General features: G+C 44.0%; 1 protein-coding gene across 2 annotated transcripts in view; it reads left to right on the forward strand.

The window, feature by feature from the left end:
- AP1AR (adaptor related protein complex 1 associated regulatory protein) overlaps nt 1-20,501 on the forward strand; it is a 196,346-nt gene extending 175,845 nt beyond the window's left edge. The window contains exon 10 of one of the 2 annotated variants that reach the window (XM_078676066.1): nt 19,939-20,501. In XM_078676066.1, the coding sequence (XP_078532192.1) occupies nt 19,939-20,198 (260 nt within the window). In that variant the 3' untranslated portion in view covers nt 20,199-20,501. The remainder of the gene's footprint in view (nt 1-19,938) is intronic. The other variant, XM_078676067.1, reaches the window with a different exon arrangement.
- The last annotated feature ends 1,168 nt before the right edge of the window (nt 20,502-21,669 follow it).

The raw sequence follows: 21,669 nt of genomic DNA on the forward strand, positions 1-21,669 counted from the left end.
GCTTGCATCAGTTTTTGATGTGAGAATGTATTTTGCGCTAAAAAAAAAATGAGCATGGAAAAAACATTTGCCACAAACAGCCGCTGGTGTTCTGGTTGCTCATGCGTTATTATTTTGCTTCGAATGGCGGCATAATTATGTGACGTGTCGTTATGGTGGAATTTCTAGAATTTTTCAGAACAAACATAATACAGTATTCTTCTAGAAAAAGACTTGAATTACGCTTCCATTATTTAAAATTACGGCCGGACCTAGGACAACACTACATCTATGGCACTTCACGAGCGCCCACATGAGTTATTGAAAAGTGTGACTTGGAATCGATGCACTGTTTCATTTGGTTGAACACTGCAGTTTCCATGTTCTGAACTATTTAAAATAAAACCAATCTTATTAAGTAGATCCTCTTTTTCTGTCTGGATCAGAGTTAGGCTGTAGTTCTCTCGCCTGACATAGCTATTAAAAAGCATGTGGTTGTGGGTCAGCCTGTGGTACACAAACAATGATGCGTAGTCCAGGTGTAGTTGAAGATCCTTCTTTATTGGTAAGTAGTTTGGTAGCAAGTTACAGGATAGAAAGATATAAGGAGAAAACCCCACCAGGAGAGAGCTACCAGCTCCTCAGCCTGAGATGACCAACTGACAATCTCACCACAGTGAAGCACTCAAACATTCCATGATGTCACAGGACATTCTGATAGAGTGGCAGAGAGGGAAAAGATAAAGAAAGCATTTACCACACAGCCCTCTTCAGGCGTTGACTCTCATGCATTTTGTTTGATTACATGGGCAGGTCTATCTAAAATGTAGTGCGCTTCAGTGCCAGGGCTAGTGTGCCAATCTCTCCTTACATTTTTTTATTTATTATTTATAACAATGTTTCTTTACTTTTAATTCATATTGCATGTACTAACCATAAAATAAATTAAGATAATTGCAGACATGGTTTTATCATGGGTTTTTATTAAACTCGACTGCTGTGGTGATGGTAAGATGCCGAATTCACAGCGGTCAGTCCATAGTGCCATTTACAAACTCGGGAGTGCAGACAGCAAAGCACCATCGACTCTTTCATAACAGTGAATGTGGGCGGGGCATTGATCTATTGATGCTAGATGCCAATTGTGAAAATGATTAAATGATTGGTTATTCCCTTTCTGTCCGCTCTGTACTATAGACCTGTTTATCATATTAACATTTTTCCTTTGATTATCAGTTTTAATGCCAATTTTGAGAGGTTTGCAATACAATTTGCGATATCAGTGTAAAACCAAACAAATACCGCCACCTTGTGTGCAAATTGCATGTTTCCACACTTAACTTATGCTACTATTTTCTTCGGCCTAGCATAATGCAAACGGATGTATGTGCTGCTGGAACTGTGGTTCCCAACCTTTTGACTCCTAAGGACCCCCATTGAGTCACCACTGGAAGCCACCCAACCCCCCCAAGCAATTTGAACAAATGAAATGTCCGAAGTTAAAACAGTAATTCGCAAAAAATGCACAAACAAGTGAACGCCAAAAAATACTCGAATTACTAAATATTTTATATTGGAAAAAAATGCCATGTGTTGGAAATCCGCTTCATCTGAATGACATCTTGGGCAAGATAGCTGAGCAGTGGGAAATAAGCTGTTACGTTTGGACGGGGTTAGATAGGCTCTTTGTAGCATCACGTATTGCATTACAAGATGTGCCCTGTGGGGATTCAAGCGCCATTGTCCACTTGGAGCAGTGTAGTGCGGCTGACCTCTATAGGGAGTGGTGGAGTGGTGGAGCTGACAAATCTGTGGTGGGTAAAAATATGAAGCAGTTTTCTGCGACATGTCTGACTCCGACTCACTCCCCGCACCACACATCTTCCTCATGCAGCGTGAGCCCTTGAGAAATGCCTTAACCAATCCTGGCGCTGCTCTCATGCTGTGATAGCAGCTCCCTGATTGGAGGGAGTGGCTTGACTCACCGCTCTGAAGGAAACTGGAGCCCTGAACTTACTCTAACCCTCTGGTCTTAAGACAGCTGGATTAGAGGTTTCAAAGTGCGCATGTTTTGCTGGGCGTAGCAGGACGGCCGGCCAAAAAGACATGCGCATTTTGAAAAGTGCCAAGGCAGTCCACCCTCTTCCCTGCTGCTGTCACTCAGCAGTAGCACATCCCTGTCCTGACGCTGCATTAGGAAGGGTTATATTGAAAAATAAAATGATAATAAACCAACTTTATTACCATTTTATTTTTCAATTCTGGGACGTGGAGGGGAATTTTAACCAGTGGGGCGATGCTCCTCCACTCAAACGGAGGAACCACCCCAGGCCCGATATCTTACTGCTATTTCTGACAAAGGGGTGCTAGAGGGATTCCTATCAGCTCCCAGATGGCCGTAATTAGTCGCTTTACCAAATGTCGCCAAGTGCCTATGGTATATTGAGTGGGTAGTTCCTCATCTATCATGTACCACAGGCATCTGAATGTGGCCAGTAGTCGGCCATGGACTAGGCATTGCCCAGGGGGGATGCCGTGGCCTTGTTGCAGTTGATCCAGAGTTAGCAAGTGCCGGTCTTGAAACAGGGCACTGACTGTGATCAACTTTTCATACTAGACGGTCAAGTCCCCGGCTGTGAAAAATGCAGGGAATTGCGGAAGGTTACAGATGGGAATATTGGGTGCATAAGGTAGGACGTGGCACGTTTATTGGAAAATTCAGTGAAGAACTCTGTGGGCCACCCAGACATGTAGGGACCATGATCGCTGCAACTTGACAGCAGGTTGGAGGAGCTGATGGAGTACATCAGGTAATAGGGGCCCATCTCCAGCATTGGTTACGTACTGGTTAATAAAAGCTGACCAGTGTGAACACCCATTGAAGCTGGGCTACAAGAGAACAGGACTCACAAGATGGGGCTCCCAATCCACCCTTCCCCACCGGTATTTGGAGTTTGCCAAGAGTAATACTGCGGCACTTGTCGCCCTAGTATAGTTCCCCCAGTAGGGAGTTCAGTTTGTGGAAAAAGAGTAGTGAAGAGTATACTGGTACATTAACAAAGTAGTACAATAATCTGGGGAGGATTACCATGTTCGAGAGTGCGATTTTTCACATGTGTGCCAGGAGTAGCCGCTTCCTGAATTTAGTGTGGGATTTAAGGGTTGTGAACATCGGTTTAAGGTTCCCCTCTTATAAGCTGCTCTGGGAATGATCGAGGTGGATTCCAAGATAGCAAACATTGCTGCCTAGCCGAAGTGCCCTTGGTAGCTCGTCGCAGCGAAGGGGGAAAACACATGACTTTGTCCAGTTCGCCCGAAGAACCAGCCGCCGCCTCAAAAAGCTGTGTCTATTGCCTCCGTGCCTTCTTTGGCATTGTGGAGATATAGCAGTAGGTCATTGGCATATAGTAATACTGCGTGGATCATTCCATCAAGCAGAATCACCCCTTGCTCTTCTAGGGAAAATGGCTAGGGGCCCCATGGCTATGGCATAGAGGATAGGTCAGAGGGGTATCCCTGGTGAATTCCCCCGGCCTATTAGGAAGGGGGCTGATATTATGATACCGATGCGCATCCTGGGGGACAGACTGATATATAGTAATGTCTTTTACACTAGTAGACTTCTTCCTGTGCCCAATCTGTAAAGCACTTTAAATAGGTAGTCCCAAGGCAGCGTATCAAACATCTTCTCCATGTTAAGGATTAGGCTCACTATGTGCGGGAATCGCAGCGACGCCTGGTCCATCATATGAAAGCATCACCTAAGATTGTGGGAGGTGCTTCAGCCAGGAACAAACCCGTTTTGGTTTGGATGATTGCTTTGGCCAGTATTTTGAAGGAAGCGAGGTGCCAGTATTGTATAATCCGGGTCTAGTATGGCAGTGGACCAGTAGGAGGACAGATGGCAGTGTTCCCTATGGGGCCTGAGGAGGGAGTGAAGGAGGGACTCCTGCAGTGATGCTGGAAGTGGCCCGGTATTGAGTGCCTCATTGTAGATGTCTGCCAATTTAGGTGCTAAATGGGACGTGAATCGGTCATAATACTCGACTGGCAGGCCATCCATGCCCAGAGTTTTATTTAAGTCGTGGATAGCTTTTTTCACCTCCTGCACTGTAATGGGTTCGTCAAGCTCCTCACGCTCAATAGCAGAGATGCTGGAGAAGGGGAGGTCTGCTAGGAATGACTCTACTGTATCTGTGGGTGGGCTTGGGGAGCCTAATAGAAGTGGGAGTAGTAAAGGTAAAAAGTGCATTGGACGGCTTGTGAGCGTAAGGGTGGGCCTTTGACTGAGCTTATCTATGTTCTAGGCGGTGCACTGGTGTCCTGATGCATCATCCACACCAGGAGATGGCCCGGTTTGTCCCCTGTGGAGTGTATGCAAGCCAGGTAGGCTGTGAGATTATAGCAGTGCAGACATAGGAGCGAGGCATGTCGAACTTTAGTTGCTGTCCGGGCGGCACGTATATATGCATCGAACGGTTCCCTGACACCCGATTTGCCAGAGCTGCTTCTGTCGCCACAGTCTCCCTGTCTAGTTCTTGGCGAACCCCTACAATTTCCTGGATGTAGAAGACCCTGTAGTCCGAGTGTTTGGCAGTCGGATGGCTGTGGAGCAGAGGAGTCTATTCAGGCGAACATATAAGTCGGGGGCAGAGTAGTGTGAGTGTTACTTAAGGTGGCAGTTATGGGGTGTCAAAGCATCCAACAAGGTCCAATGTCGTACCCATTGAGCAAACTGTGGAATTGAGGTGAGAAGGTGCTGGTGGTAGGGGTGGTTGCGACCTGTCTAGATGAAACTCAAATAGTGTTGCAAGGAGGAAAACCTTCTTGTAAATAGGTGCGCTATTTAATACATGAACCACAATGGGATTCTTCACTTGTGTAATTACTTTTATTCACTTGTAATCCTTAATCATATATTTCCTTTTAGCTCCACTTTTAATTGATTATTTCATCTCATAATCATGTCAAATAAACATAATATTTCCATTTTATCATCAGCTTATCCACACCCAATGCATTTCGGGTCATATAAACAAGTTGACCCTTCGTCAGGGGTCTGTAACGAAATGAAAAACAGGACCATTAGGTTCACCAACCTTTTTACATAAACAAAGTGTACTGCAATATAACCATGATAAACAAACGATTTAGCACACGATCACGTGATTTAAACCCCGGTTCTAGTTAGGAGCTAGATTTTGGCGCGTAAAATAGACAATCTACTGCGTCTAGAGAGACACGAATGGAGATCTGCTGATCCGGACGTAAGTGTTGCCACCGATACACTGCCGCGCGTAAAGGTTTTTTCCTTAAGCTAAGCATCGATTAATGTTGTTTAATCACTCTAAGCACACAGCGCCTGAAATGATGGTCGAATAATGATATGATATATTCGTTGAATGTGTGGAGCAGGTTATGCACTTTACTAGCATGTTCAGCACTAGGAGTAACTAGGTCACTCATGAAGCTGGTAGCACTTGAACGGTGATGTGCTAAATCGTTTCTTTATCATGGTTATATTGCAGTACACTTTGTTTATGTAAAAAGGTTGGTGAACCTAATGGTCCTGTTTTTCATTTCGTTACAGACCCCTGACGAAGGGTCAACTTGTTTATATGACCCGAAATGCATTGGGTGTGGATAAGCTGATGATAAAATGGAAATATTATGTTTATTTGACATGATTATGAGATGAAATAATCAATGAAAAGTGGAGCTAAAAGGAAATATATGATTAAGGATTACAAGTGAATAAAAGTAATTACACAAGTGAAGAATCCCATTGTGGTTCATGTATTAAATAGCGCACCTATTTACAAGAAGGTTTTCCTCCTTGCAACACTATTTGAGTTTCATTAAGACACGGAAGGACGCCGTGTGACATAGGTTGCGCCAACACGAAAGTAGATAATCAAAGATTGAGTGTGTCACTTGAGTGCACGGGGATAATATTGAAATATTATTGGAACTGCAGTCCTTTAATCCCTGATTGCACCAACTGTGAAATCATGCAGCTTGATGATATAGCATTATTAACTACAAACAAGGCAGAGACATTAGGTTTTACACCTGAAGCAGCTTTGGAGATTTACGATTTGATACAGGAGACCAGACTGTTCACCCCACAAAAAACCACCACAGCACAATTATTACGTCAATTTGAATATATGAGTAAAAAAGAAATTAACGAAAGGATGCATGCCACCACCCTGATCCATTACCATAAAAATCAACGGATACCCAGAGGCCTAAGAATATCCCTGAAACCCATGCTATGACTGCATGAGTTTAAGGCAAACTGGGTCTCACGCAAAACGTTGCTACAATATTTGGGACTAATTTGAACTGATTGTGCAAATGGTGTTTTGGATTTATTCTGTTGCTATATTATTTTCATATTGTAGACTTGAAGAATAGCATAACATCATGATAATGCTACCACACTTTATTTACATTGCCGCGTTTAAGAACTTTATTGACAACATTATGTTCGCTTCACTAGGAAGTGGATCTGTACCCCCGTCACATGACACTGGTGCGCGAAGCTAAATCACGCCGATTGGTTCTTGTGCCGATCACGTGATTTAAACCCCGGTTCTAGTTAGGAGCTAGATTTTGGCGCGTAAAATAGACAATCTACTGCGTCTAGAGAGACACGAATGGAGATCTGCTGATCCGGACGTAAGTGTTGCCACCGATACACTGCCGCGCGTAAAGGTTTTTTCCTTTAGCTGAGCATCGATTAATGTTGTTTAATCACTCTAAGCACACAGCGCCTGAAATGATGGTCGAATAATGATATGATATATTCGTTGAATGTGTGGAGCAGGTTATGCACTTTACTAGCATGTTCAGCACTAGGAGTAACTAGGTCACTCATGAAGCTGGTAGCACTTGAATGGTGATGTGCTAAATCGTTTCTTTATCATGGTTATATTGCAGTACACTTTGTTTATGTAAAAAGGTTGGTGAACCTAATGGTCCTGTTTTTCATTTCGTTACAGACCCCTGACGAAGGGTCAACTTGTTTATATGACCCGAAATGCATTGGGTGTGGATAAGCTGATGATAAAATGGAAATATTATGTTTATTTGACATGATTATGAGATGAAATAATCAATGAAAAGTGGAGCTAAAAGGAAATATATGATTAAGGATTACAAGTGAATAAAAGTAATTATACAAGTGAAGAATCCCATTGTGGTTCATGTATTAAATAGCGCACCTATTTACAAGAAGGTTTTCCTCCTTGCAACACTATTTGAGTTTCATTAAGACACGGAAGGACGCCGTGTGACATAGGTTGCGCCAACACGAAAGTAGATAATCAAAGATTGAGTGTGTCACTTGAGTGCACGGGGATAATATTGAAATATGACCTGTCTAGATGGACATCTATTCTAGGACGTTACTGTAGTCTCCTCCCAATAGTCACAGGATATCAGTCCACCGGTCTAGGACCCCTGATAGGGTCGTCCAGAACCAGGCCTGGTCCGAGTTCAGTACATAAATGAACCCGAGGAGTACATGAGTCCCGTCTAAGCGGCCCTCCGTGAAGACGTATCTCCACTCACTTTCTATCTCCGTAGTGAATGGATGAAAAGGTGTGCCCAGGCGTAACCAGATAATCGATCCTCTTGCGTAGGCAGAGTACATGGTGTCTTGTATGGTGCCCCTCCAGCGCTTTTGCAGTTCCTGTAATTCTGAACTGACTAGGTGAGTTTCCTGCAGGAAGCATATGTGTGTGGATTGACGCTTAAGGTAGGTGTAATCGGCAGCACCCTGTGTGAATACTTATAAGGTTGAGGTTGAGAAACGTGTCTGCAGACATATCATGTCGATATGAGCCCCTGCTCTACTCCGCAAACCCTCCCCCCACCTCTATACATTATGAGTGTTGGCATTAATGCACCTATGCTGTGAGGGGAATCAACTGTGGTAACAGAATATTAAGAACTGTAACTCTGTTTGGGGCCGTAGCAATTGGCTACACGGCCCAACCATTAGTGGACCATAGGTGGATGGGGAGCTTGTATGCCATTGATAACCCAAACGTGGCGAACAGGAGGGTAATGGTGTCAGAGATAGGAGGCAAGAAGCCTTCACTCATAACTGATTGGGCTCTGTCTCTGATAAGTCACATATACTGGTATTGTTAGTCTGGTGGAGCGCAGGGTCCTGCGTGGGGGGAGGGAGGAGTATTGTTTACAAGGGCCATATGGATCTCTTACCCCGGCTAGGGCTGAGACTCCCCCCTACCTGCACCTCATCACAGCAGTCACAAATAACCCTGGCAGCATCGGCGCAGGTGCACATTAGAGCAGTTTGTTGGATGTCTGTGGCGTGACTCGAGGGTCCAAGGATTCATATGAATGGTGGGAAGAGCATTGAAGCATTGCCGCCCTCACTGGCGATTGACTTAGTATCTGAGTCTGGTGGGGACGTAGTCTGGCAGAATACCAGTGCCATAGCGATGGTAGATTTTTTCTTCCTTCTCAGTTCCTGCTGAGAGGGTATTCTGTGGTTGTCCGATGGCTCAATGACTCTGCAACCTCAGCCTCTACAATTCTGTATGGGTCGCGGCTGTGGTGTGTCCCCCACCCCCGATGGGCAGACTCCACCATCTATGTGCGGTTCGATCCAGTCTTAGGCTGTAGAAGGGTTGGTAAGGAAGTAGGTGTGGTTATCCAGGATGACCTTTAATTAGGGTGGGCATTGCAGTGAGTAGTGGAGGTGGACATCCTGAAGTCTGCGCTTGACCCCAAGGAAGGAGGAGCGCTGCCTCTGCACCATCATTGTATAGTCCTGGAATACCGAGCTGTTATTGTTCTCCAGCAAGAGTGGGACTGTTTGACGGGCTGCCTTCAGAATGACATCCCTGTCTTTATATTGGAGGAACTCAGCCACGATGAGATGAGGCGGAGAGCCCGGTGGCGGGCAGAGGCCCGTTGCGCGCGCTCAAGGGAGAAATACAGTGAAAAGTCTTGTGCGGGGCAAAAAGGAACATAGCCAGTTCACTAGGAAGGCGATCATTTTGCTGGAAATTTCCGGTCCCTGTGGGAGTCCCACTAGAATATTGTTTTGGCTCACCTGCCCTTCCACATCTTTCGCTCGGTCTTCGAGTCACTTTACTTTGTTGGCAAGGTCTTGGGTGCGCTTCCCTGGTCGTCCTGTTGAGGTGAAATGCCTTTTAGGGCGTACTCTTTTTCTGACATGGCTTAAGTAATTTCATTGGGCCGGCCTTCCACAAGAATTAAAAAGCAGGTTCCCGGCATGTTTTCTGGGCTCTTATGCCAAACGTTGATCAGGTACAATAATCAGGATTAGATTGAAAGGCCTCAGTGTCCCTGTTCTCCAAAAGTATGATAGGATATGGAGAGTGTCTAGTGGGTTTTCAGCTGCCTTTTTCTGGCACTTATAACTCAAGAGCAGTACCAGCGTACACAGTTAAAAATAAAGCAATGTTGAGGAAAGTATACTGCATCGTGGTTTCGATATCATGAACCTCTTCTTTTTTGTTCCCCTTCTGTCAGTTTATGTGATCATCTCATTATTGAGGGCACAAAAGAGAACACGTGAGCTCCTGTTGGTGTGCTGCCAGTGCCCCAGCTGTCGCAGAGTGAGGGTAGGGAGCTCCGACAGGCAAAATATCTGAGGGCAACTCACATCCGAGTGAGGTCGCAGATAGGCTACAGGGAAACATCCTTTACAACGCAACTGTTACAACGAAGTACCTTTACGACGCAACCATTACAACGCAACTTTTACAGCGACTTGCGCTGGGGGGCGCTCTAGGACAGGGAATAGTTTTAATTTACTATCCAACACCTTCCCTACTATCCACGGGGACTGGAGTTGGAATAGTAAATTAAACTATTCACTATCCAGCGCCCTCCAACGCAAGTCGTTGTAACGACTTGCGTTGTAAAACTTGCGTCGTAAAGGCATGCATTGTAATAGTATGCGTTGTAACGTCATACATCCAGGCTACAGCTAGCTGACTATACTACGGGGCTTATTTTCAGCAAGGTTAAATGACAAGAAGACTGAAATAGGAAAGCCACTCCCATGCAAAAATTAAAAAGCAAGAGACAAGTTCACTCATACCTGGAGAGCTATTTCATCCCAGAGCTCAGGCGGCATGTACCTCATAAGTTCAATTTTCCCTTACTTCAACACATGCTCTCTCTCCCTAACTCACTCACTCGCTTCTGAGGAGAGCAGTTTCCAAATTGTGCAGGTTGCTGCAACATGTGAATATTACTTGTGTGTCTGCCTCTCACATAATGTTCACATGGCTTCAGTCAGATAGAGGAGCATCTTAATTTCTAGTCAAGAGTGGTGTGTACCATGGTCATTTTATGTGCACCTAGTTACACAAACAGATATTGTCCCTGTCACTGTATCCTGGTCTCAAATAGACTGGACGCCTTAACACTAGCTTCAAGTGACTTGCCACTCGCTGCTGCCTTGACCACGGATTCACCAACTTTCACTGCCTGGAAAGCTCGGAAAGCCCAATACTCCTGCGACAGCGGTCCGCCCTAAGGACTGCAACTCCCAGGGGGCATTGCAGCAGGAAGTTGCGCACTGACATCGTGCCAGCCGGTGCTGAGCGGCAACAGCTGACTGCGTTCAATCTACCACTCGAGATTGTGGATGTCAATCTTGCTGCCTAGCATCCCTCTACAAAGTCTGTTTATGACCGGCACAAATTTTACCCTGGGTGAAGTGCTGAAGACAGACCCCTTGCAAGCCAGACTGTCTGATTTTTTTTTTTTGTTTTGTCTTTATTTTTTCTTTGGTCCAACAAGGACTTGCAATGGACTCTAGTAAAGGTTATTTGTCAGCCCTTTCGGACATTTTTTGCTTACCTGACTAACCATCAATGTTCAAGTCACCTGTCTCCTTTTCACACTGAGCGATCCATGACTCTCCAAACTTTCTTTGCCCTGCCTCGCCCCTCAAAAGAGGAGGAAAGATTCCATCGCCTAGACCACAAAAAACCTTTTACGAGTTTTGCAGTAGTGCTTATCTCAAACAAATGACCAGATTGTTCCTTTTCTTGAACCACTTGTTCTTAAAGACTACCATAAAACAGTTGTGGCAAGGAATTCTGCAAGGGAGTCTTGCAAACCTTTTATAGACATGATGCCATGAAGAACCCTTCCTGAAAAGAAACGCTGTTTCTATTTTCCAGACTCTGTGTAGACGATAATATTCAGCTTCAGCTGAGACATTACAATGTTTGGTGGGTCTGTTTGCAACTTGTCTCTGCTTGCTTCCTCTAAGACTCTATATATTGTGAGACCTGTGGTATGTATAAAAGACATGGTCTCAAAACAACCCTCCCCTCAAAACTACATGTAGACCACCACTGTATATCTCATCTGGACTTTTAGTGGCAGGCATCCCGTTACCATACAGTACAAAGGCCTTTTATTACAGCGCCATATTTGAATATAAATTTCCATAATGGACTTAAATAGTGCTATATTTCGCATTACATATGAGACAGGCCTCGATTTGGAATGACTAAGAAGTCATTTACTTCACCAACAAAGAGATGACATAAACTACTAGCCCACAAAAGGTTTTTGGGTTTGCCATTCCAGAATGCTTAATATTTTCAAGCCTTCCACCTTGCAGGGCACATCACAAACTAAACAAGGGCATATTCAACCTTCGGGTGTTCCAAAAATTCGGTTCTGCTACAAGAAATGTTTAGGAAAGATTTCCTGGAATGACTTACTGCAACAGGATTGGGTGAAAGACTATTGGCCTGTTTTGTTGTTTGGCAAAAAGGCTACTCTGTTATAAATATGATGGATATTCCATCTGTTATATTTCAAGTGCATCGGGATATAATGCACTTGTAAAGCAGAGAGGATATGCATAGAGTTTGTGACAAAGTACCAAGTAGCCAAACCTTAAATCAGGCTCTGTCTCATTTATTATTTATATTTTTTTTATTTAAACCATTGCACAATTTACACAGTTCATTATAGAATCTACAATCATCCATTGTATTCAATTATCGTATTACATCATACATAATGGAAAGTAAAGAAGAGAAAAAAGGAGAAAAAAAAAAAAAAGAAAAAGCAGTTTAGATTTCATTAAGCACCTTATCAGCATCAACTCAGGTTATTTTGCTTATTTCATTTGCCGTGTCATAAGCTGTTCAAGTCTCACAAATCCATTCCTTCCTTCCATCTTATTATGGGATCCCATATCCTTAACCCCAAGCTTCTCCCTTTCCTACCTTTCCGAGCGTATATGTTCTTTTCCAAGTTATAGGTTGATAACAAGTTCGACAGCCAAACTTGCATTCCTGGGGGGTTTTTATCTAGCCAAGCCCTAGCTAGACATAACCTAAAAACAGCCATTGCAACAAAGATGAATTCTCTCTGCATAACATTAGTATCTGTAGCTATCCCGAGGAGTATTTCTGGAGGTTTTAAAGTAATCTGGATATTAAGAGTGGCATCCAGAAACTGCTCTATATCCTTTATGACTGTCTTTATCTGTGGGCATAGTGCAAATAGATGTATTAAATCTGCATCGGGGGAGGAACATCTTGGGCATGTGGTGCCTGTAGTACCCCCCCATTTTGCTATTTTTGCAGGGGTAAAGTAGAGCGAATAAAGCGTTTTATACTGCTGCGATTGCAGCGGAGCTGAGCACAGGAGAGTTCGCCCTAAGTCCAGCGACTCCTTAAACCAGCAGGGTTCCCCTTCTAGCCTCACTGCCCACTTTTCGCCATGTTTATCCATGTCATCTGGTTTACTTGCTACCAGCTCTGCATAGAAGCACCGTATTGAACAGTCTCCCCCCAATCTTATTTTCTCCAGGATTTCTACTTTAGCAAACCCTATGCTTCCACCTTGCTTATTCCCAAGAAAACTTCTTAGCTGAAAAAATTTAAAAAGGTCCCTCCTATCTAACCCAAATTTGGTCATTAGCTCCGTGAATTGAAGCATCCCTTCCTTATTCCTCACATCTCCAAGCTGAACTATCCCCTTTTCCACCCAGCCTGCCATTGTAATATCGCCGAAGATCTGCCTTGGGAGAGAGATGTTTTTATATAGTCTCGTATACCAGTTATATCGGCCCAACCCAAGTTTTTTCATCACTGCAATCCAAACCTTAGTAGCAGCTTGTACTGTCTTGAACCTAGTTCTTTTAAAATACGCAAAATCAATACATTTGAGGAAGGAGTTCTCTACCTCCTGTCCCAGCACAGTAGAGTATATCCTGGTTGAGTCATTCATTGTTCTAACGTCTACACCTCCCCCCCCTATCAGTCCCCGCATATATTGGAGTGCAGATGCCCAATAGTATAATCTAAAATCGGGCACCCCCCACCCCCCCTTTTCTCTGGGAAGGGACATAAAGCGGTATGCCCTTCGGGTCTTGCCATGGGCCCAAACAAATCTATTCAGAATTTTTTCCAGATCATTAAACCATTTTAGCTCAAAAAATAAAGGTATTGACCTAAACAAATACAGAAATTTCGGTAAAATTAACATTTTTATAACGTTAGTACAGCCTACTAATGACAGGTGCAGATTATTCATACGTACTAAATCGGACTTGACTTTTAACATAAGTGGCGCGAGATTGTTCTGTACCAACTCATCCAAATTAGATGCGATTGCGACCCCCAAGTATATAGCAGAATCTACAACTCTTTGATCATTACATACACTGTGTTGATTGCATACAATTTGGGTTTTGGAGCTGTTCAGGCTATAACCAGATATTTGCCCGAATCTTTGAGCTTCAGCCTCAATTTCCACTAAGGCCATACTAGGATTAGGAGTCAAGATAGCAATGTCATCCGCGTAAGCTAGTGTCTTTATTACACATCCATTCAACCTTACTGGGGGGATTCTTATATTGCTTTCAATTTTCCTTATCAAAGGATCTAGGTAAAGAGCAAATAATAATGGTGATGCCGGGCAGCCCTGTCTAGTCCCTCTCCCAATCGTAACCGCTAGTGATTTGCCTCTATTTACTCTAATCCTTGCTGTAGGGTTTTTATAAAGTGTCTTCGTCGCCATTACAAAACTATTTCCAAATCCATACCATTTTAGTATTTGCCATAGATATTCCCAGGACACTCTATCGAAAGCCTTTTCGGCGTCTAAAAATAGTGCTGCAAGAGGGTCCCCCATGCCATTTGCTGCATCAAATGCTGTAATAACTTGTCTGGTGTGTTGCGTTGTGCCTTTGCCGGGAATAAAACCATGCTGAGTATGACTTACCAGCCCCTCTATTACTCCCGCCAGTCTTGTCGCTACCATCTTAGAGTATATCTTCGCATCAGCATTCAACAATGTGATAGGTCTGTATGATCCTGGGAGTGTTGGAATTTTCCCTTTTTTTAAAATGACAATAATATCTGCTTCCCCCCATGTCTCGGGTACTTTATCCCCTTTCTGAGCCTCCATCATGACATTAAACATTTCCAAACCCACTGTTTGATAAAAAACCTTGTAGAACTCCACCGGGATCTGATCCGGCCCGGCAGCTTTACCGGCCGGGAGCATGCTTGTAGCCATGATAAATTCCTCTAGAGCAAAGGGGGAATCCAAGCTGTCTCTCTCATCCACCGTCAGAGCGGGATCGACATTCTCCCTTAAATAATTTTCCATCTCACCCACCGTTCCCGTGCTATCACTGGTATATAATTTTTCATAAAACTGCCTAAATACCTCTCTCACTCTATCTGCTTTCCGTTACCAAAGTTCCGTTCTCATTCATAATCTCGACAATATCCGATGCAGCTAGTCTCTGTCTGGTACGTACTGCCAAAAGATGGCCTATCTTCTCGCTCAGCTCATACGCATCCTCTCTTTTAGACAGGTAGTTCTCTGCTGCTTTTTTAGAGATACTTTCCGTCACCTCTGCCCTAAGTGCCACTATTTTAAGCAGATGATCTTCTATTGGTGCCCTATTTCTTAAAGCCTGCGCCAAGTCCTCCTCCACCCTTATCAATTTTTGTACCACTTCGCTAATTTTGAGTCTTGTTCTTTTCTGTGCTGAAAACACATAAGACATTGTTTCTCCCCGTACTCCTGCCTTAAAGGCATCCCAGACTACTCCCACTGGGGCTGAATCTTTATGAATTTCCCAGTATGATCTAATCCATCCTGTCATATGACCCCTATAGCCTTCATCTTTCAGCAGAGCTCTGTCAAAAGTCCACTGTCTATCTTTTGTTTGTGCCTGACCCAGATTAATCGTTAAAACCAAGGGACTGTGGTCTGAAACAATTCGAGGCTGTTTCTCTATCTGTACCTCTGATAACAGGGAGTGTGAGATCAGAAAGTAATCCAGCCTAACAAGTACTTTATGTGGAGCCGAATAAAATGTACTGCTATCGATACTTGGTTTTATTTTTATCCATGGGTCTACTAAAGAGTTATTTACTACCATAGCTGATAATGCCCTATGGGTTCTCTTTTTTCTTCCTGTATAAGTGGCCCCAATTTGACCAAATGAACTAGTAGGATCATGAATATTAAGATCTCCACAGCATATAATTGGCTCAGGCCACAGTGCCAGCTCTGTATCTAAGAATTGAAAGAGGTCTGGGTCATCTTCCGTAGACCCATACAGAGAGACTATGGTGCATTTTTCCCCCTTAAATTTTATTTCTATTATAACCCATCTCCCCCACTTATCTTCTGCCTTCCTTATTACTACCACATCAGAGGGTCTTCCTAATACCGCCACTCCTCTGTGTTTTGTCTCTTGCGTAGTATTTGCCAATACCGAGAACCCTAGCTGACTCATTATATAGCTCTTGGAAGCTTCAACATGCGTTTCTTGGAGGCAGACCAAATCCAGCTTGAGTGTCCTAAGTAGTGCCGCCACCTTTAATCTTTTCCCCAGATCATTCAGACCGCACACATTAATAGTGGCTATCCTACAGGTCATTTACCTAAATCGTTTATTTTACCCAACTCCATAACCCATTCCGTGTCAGGCATTTTATTCTCATAGAAAACCTGATATGTATCGTGAGGTCTCATCCTTTCTATTGTTGAATACAAATAATAATTCTTTACTTGTGATCTGAAATGTGCTTTTTTGTGCTGTTTCTTCCATAGTTTCGCTCTTTTTTATGTTTTTTTAACCCTCCCTACCCCCCCCTCTCCCTCTACTCCCGCCCTCCCCTGGCTCTGAACCCCTCCCCCCACCCCCCCTTTACAGGCAAATAGGTCCGGCAGACCTATGTGTAGCCGCTTTTGAGTTGCGTCAGTCGCAACCCCCCTCAGCCTATTGACTCATAGGCTGCCAACCTCCCTGAAGCACCTTTGGATCAGACGGACTCTCATACTCGATCGATCATTCATCCTTCATTCTTGCATTATATACCTTATATACAATACAATACTTGTAAACCATCCTCAATGATAATTATTGCATTTTATCCCCCTTTCTTGCTTTTCAGCTCCTCAATAAACTGCTGCACTTTAATTTCTGAGTTAAACATACTTATTCTGCCTTTTGCCACTACTTTCAGCCTAGCGGGGAAGAGGAGATACGCTTCTGACCCTAGTGCCTGTAGTGGTGTGATCAGCTGTCTCAGCCTCCATCTTCTCTCTACTGTGGCATGGCAGAAGTCGGGCCTAGCAAAGAATGAGGACCCCTCAAAAACTCTTTTAGAATCTGGTCTGGCCTTAGCTATGATCTCCTCTCTCAGCAAGAAGTTCCCCACGTTTACCAAAATCGCTCTGGGGTAGGAGCCCTGACTATTCTGGCTATTCTTCCCCGCTCCTTGCTTTAGTGTGAAAGGATATCTGTGTGCCCGCTGAATCTCTATCTCCCAGTCCCATTCCGACTCTGGGAAGGCCCCCTTCAGTAAGTTCACTACAAATCGCCTCGTATCTTGCCCTTCAATCCCCTCTGCCACACCCAAAAGTCTAACGTTGTTTCTTCGCTGTCGATTTTGAAAATCTTCCAGCTTCCATTGGAAGTCTTCTGATCGCTTTTCCTGATCTGCTTTAAAGGTCTTAAAGGTCCCCCATGTCGTCTTCCAGTTTGCCTGTCCGTTCTTCAGCTTCCGTAACTCTTTCCGCTAGTTCATCGTATAGTTTGTTCATTTTCCTCATTGTATTCTGAATTTTTTTAGCATCTTGCCTTGCTCTCCGACTTTCCGCTCTCGCCTCCGACTGCATTTGTTTAAGGGTGTTAAAAAGAAGCTCTACGGGGATCTGTTGCGCTGTCCCCTCAGGGTTTACAGGTGGGTTTACAGGATTATTGCCATCCTCCTCCTGATATGCCTGAGAGGTCGCTGAATAGTCCCATACTAATTTCCTTTGTGCTCCCTCAAAGCCCTCTGTTAACTGATTTAGGGAGGCAAGATGGCCGACGCTGGGTTGCTGTAAGCAGTCGCACCTCTGCCCTCCTCAGCCCTGGAGTTTTTTTTGCAAAGCATGACTAAGATGCCGATCACCCTGAATGGCGCATGAATGGGCACTTGGATCAGTGTTAAGCTGCTCAGCATAGGCTGTTTATCCAGGGCACACAGTCTATCCAGTACGAGGGCAGTCTATCTTCACAGATGTCATCAAGGTGTTGCCTGGCTGAAGAAAAGCGTCAAATCTCTGATGACCTCGATCAGTTTAAAAAAGAGATCGCAGGCGCAAGCTGCCAAAATGCCAGCGAGAACACCGAGACAGGAGAGAGAAAAGGAAAAGGCCCTGCCAGGAGCACTCGGGGATACTGACGATTTAAACAGGCCCCCTCGTAATCCCGGTGCCATCATGAAGCCAGGAATACCACCCGCGGTAAAAAAGAAAGCAGAACACAAGACGGAGCAGAGACCCAAGCCGGGTCAAGGAAGCGCTGTGAGTACGCGCGCTGTGATGGCAGGCAGAGCGGGAAAGAATGACGAAAGGCAGAAAGGCAAAGAGGCAGCATCTAGACAGCCCTCCGTAGCAGAGGCCTTTACAGCGAAATTACCGTTGCGATCTGCGGAGGAGTATTCTGGCAGCAGAGGCACTAAGGACTTCAATGGTATGCAGGACACCGGCAACCCTGGAGACGGCATGAGCGGCGGGGGCGATGTGAGGGATCTCCGCCAAGGCGTCCTCGAGGACGCAGTGAACGCTGAGGCCGTGGTTGCTAGGCAACATTGCAGCTCCGACCAGAGGAGAGAGCTGCGGCCGGAGCAGTCCGTGGCCATACCTACTGCTGGCTCACCAGCGCAAAAGGCACAGGAAACAACACCAGGAGGTAAAATCATTAACTCAGCCCTAATTTCCGACTGTAGTGCCAATATTGGAAAGAGCATGGTACAGAGCGATTTTGAGCCTGGGAAAGCGGATATGTTGGGAGCCCTCATGCTGGTTGAGCAAGAGATGTTATTAACAATGGGAGGGGGAGAGCCCTCCAAGACTTGGGGAAGTGCCCTTAGCCTTGCAAGTAAAGAAGGGATGGCAGAAGCAGGCTCTGCAGAAGGGGACTGCTTTTACTCCCTGAATGAGGAATCTGAGATAGAGCTGACAAGTGATAGGGGCTCACAGGAGCTCTCAGTCTCCGGGTCTGGCGTTGGCTCGGGCTCGGGTTCTGACTCCGGCTCAGACAGAGACACCACCCAGAAAAGGAAAAGGAAATCACTAAGGCTCTGTCTCATTTATGCATTCCTTCCACTTCCCATCATAGAGGAACCTTTAGAAAATCTCGTTTAGGAGGATATTGGTGTCTCCTGTAGCTTTATCTTGACATAACCCATTGCCTTGTTTCACTTGAATTTACGTCTCCTTTCTTTCTTCCTGGGAAGATCTTTCATTCTTTGTTAGCCTTTCTGAATGTCTGCTTCAGAATGTAAACTGAATCAGTGAAATGCTCGAAGTATCAGGGTCCAAGTTCTGTTCTGGAAGCAAGGTCCATTACTAAAAATGAAAAAGATTTTTCTTCTTCTGTTCAGAGAAATCACTCTTTCTACAAGCATAGAACCAAGTACACTTCAAATAATATCTCTTGTTTCCATTGGGGTCCATCAATATCATTATTTGTTTTTATTTTATACATTTGTTTTGTATGAACGTAACGCAGAATCTTTGGATAACCTTGCCTAGAATAACAAAAAATATATAGTCACCAATAATTCAAGTTTAAGTTGAAATTGCATATATATAGGGCTTCCTACCCCTGACGAAGCGTTGAATTGATTTCCAATGAGTTGACCGCAACCTGGGAGCCCAAAGTTAGTGGTCAGTCCATTTGTTATTGGGGTTCGTTTTGCACGCCAAAGTAAACCACTCCATGCATTAGTTTCTTTGTGAGAATTAGTGACTTAGGTGAGATTATTAGAGGGGGCTGTATGAGAGGCAAACGCTTGCCTGAATTAATATATATTGTTATGGTTTCCAAAAAAAGCTTGAGACAGACATGCATGAGATTTAGAATAGAAGACTTTTTTATGTACACTCTGGAATTTCCCTTGCCATGCACGTGTTCTAAGGTGATCATTAGTTCGTAGTTGGTGTATGAGATTTGAAGTAGGGAGAGTGTTTAAATACAATACAGAAAAGCTTAAATTGATTTTTGATTCTAGTGGTTCTGTTAAGGTTGCACTCATTCACCAAAGCCCACTACTTTTTTGAGGTTTACTCTCTTACCTCTGGAGGCAACTAAATCATCTTTATTTTGGCTGCTCTTTTTATCATGTAGTTTTGTATTCAGTTACATTACTTGTGGTTATGCGATAATGTAGTTCAGCTCTGTGCTTCGCGAGCCACGGACAGCACGTGTGATGTGTACATACACACACATGCCTCCAAAGTCTGCATCACTGTCCATGAAAGGAAGATCTTGAAACTAAGGTGATGTTTTGCACACATTCTGTATCACAAATTTGGTGTCTGGATAACAAATACAAGGGATTCTGCCAGAAAGCACAGAACATCTAATATTGTTGCCCTTTGTATCAACAGGAATGAACAGAATGGTTCCAATGAGAGAACGCTCCAAAACAGAAGAGGACATCTTGCGCGCTGCTCTAAAGCACAGCACGAAGAAGACGGCCAGCCACCCAACCTCAACCTCCGATGACTCCAATGGACTGGAGTGGGAAAATGATTTTGTTAGTGCCGAATTGGATGACAACGGAAACTCTGAGTATGCAGGATTTGTGAACCCTGTTTTAGAACTGTCGGACACAAAGACATCTGAAGCTGACCAGCAGGATAGTTAGATTTAGCTGGTGGAAGAAAAACTTGGAAACCTTTCTGCTCAATGACCAGCTACAGTCGAACGGAATGTACAAATGTTTATTCTGAGCCTTTTTTTAATAAGAAGAACACTAAACCATGCTGTAAAAAGCTCATTAGTAAGGAATGGCAATGACACAATGTATCTGAATTAATTCAGAATTAAGTGCAATTTCATCATTTACATCCTAACTTTTTAAAGATCTTTGGGTACTGTAGTTCTATCACATATATTTCTAGATTACCTGGGTTTGTTATTAAATTATCTGCACTAATAGAAAACACAATCCTGCATTGTGTTTTGTTATTTAACTTTTAAAGTCCCATTTCTTGCAGAAAGGTATGCATTTCAGGAGCTTTTCCATTTGAAAACAGGGGCACAGTGGAACAAAGTCCACATCTAGATTCGATATTGAGTTGAAGAATTAGGATAATGTTGTTCAATGGGGTATTTAATTGTTCACTCTCTACCCACCGAATCTTTTTATCTTGACTGTTAGAACATCTTTCTCCTTTAGTCAGCCCAGCTAGAACCTATTTAAATGTGTTTTTCTTAGACTGATCAAGGTGTATCTCCCATGTGAGTTTTCCCTCTGGCACTTACGTCACGAATGAACATAAGTCAGGTAGGTTTTCACTGAAAGCTGTTGAGGTTTGGCAATGCCGGTAGCCTGATTTCAACATGCCCTACAAGAGATCACACTGTTTCTTCCCAACTTAACAGAGAAGCTGAGTATTTATATATTTAAATCAAATGTGCTCCACACCCAATGAAGGTCTATACATCTGATTACTAAAGCTCTTAATGCACACACAGGGATAGATGCCACTCTAACTCTGGTCATTTCCTGTATACAACTGCCTCAAATCACCCTTTTCTGTCAAAAGAATGGGGTTGTTTTGGACTCTGATGAAAGTGCTGCCTCTGTTAAAATTCCTTCATTCTGGTCACCTCATTTGATTAGCAGAGTGATTGTGGTGGCCTTGAGGTAAGGCTCTGCCTGGCAGAAGGGCTCCTTTTCAGGCAGGGAGTACTAAGCTAAAAGGTAATGCTGTTTAGAGTCATGCACCTCTCTGTGGCCTATGTTATCACAGGTATTCCTAATGGTTGAAGTGCATAAAAGTGTGAGAATTGTGATCCTGAGTGCAGTGGGGGCACGGTAACATTCCTGGTTTAAAAGAACAAAATATTCTGTCACTATGAAATGAAATGAAATGAAAAATTGCATTTGTATAGCGCATAACTGCCCTGGGGCCTCGCAGCGCTTGAAGATAAAATGGTTTTAGCGCAGGCTCGGGGCAGATCAGCGATATTTAGCAAACAAATGCGTTTTTAGGGCCTTTCTGAACGAGAGGAGGTTGCTGTTACCCCGGATGGCAAAGGGGAGGGCGTTCCAGAGTTTGGTCGCCGAATGGGAAAAAGAGCGGCCACCCCAACGGGCTTTGTTAATTTTA

Source organism: Lissotriton helveticus, chromosome 2_1 (assembly GCF_964261635.1).
Source record: "Lissotriton helveticus chromosome 2_1, aLisHel1.1, whole genome shotgun sequence".
NCBI classification, from domain to species: Eukaryota; Metazoa; Chordata; class Amphibia; order Caudata; family Salamandridae; genus Lissotriton; species Lissotriton helveticus.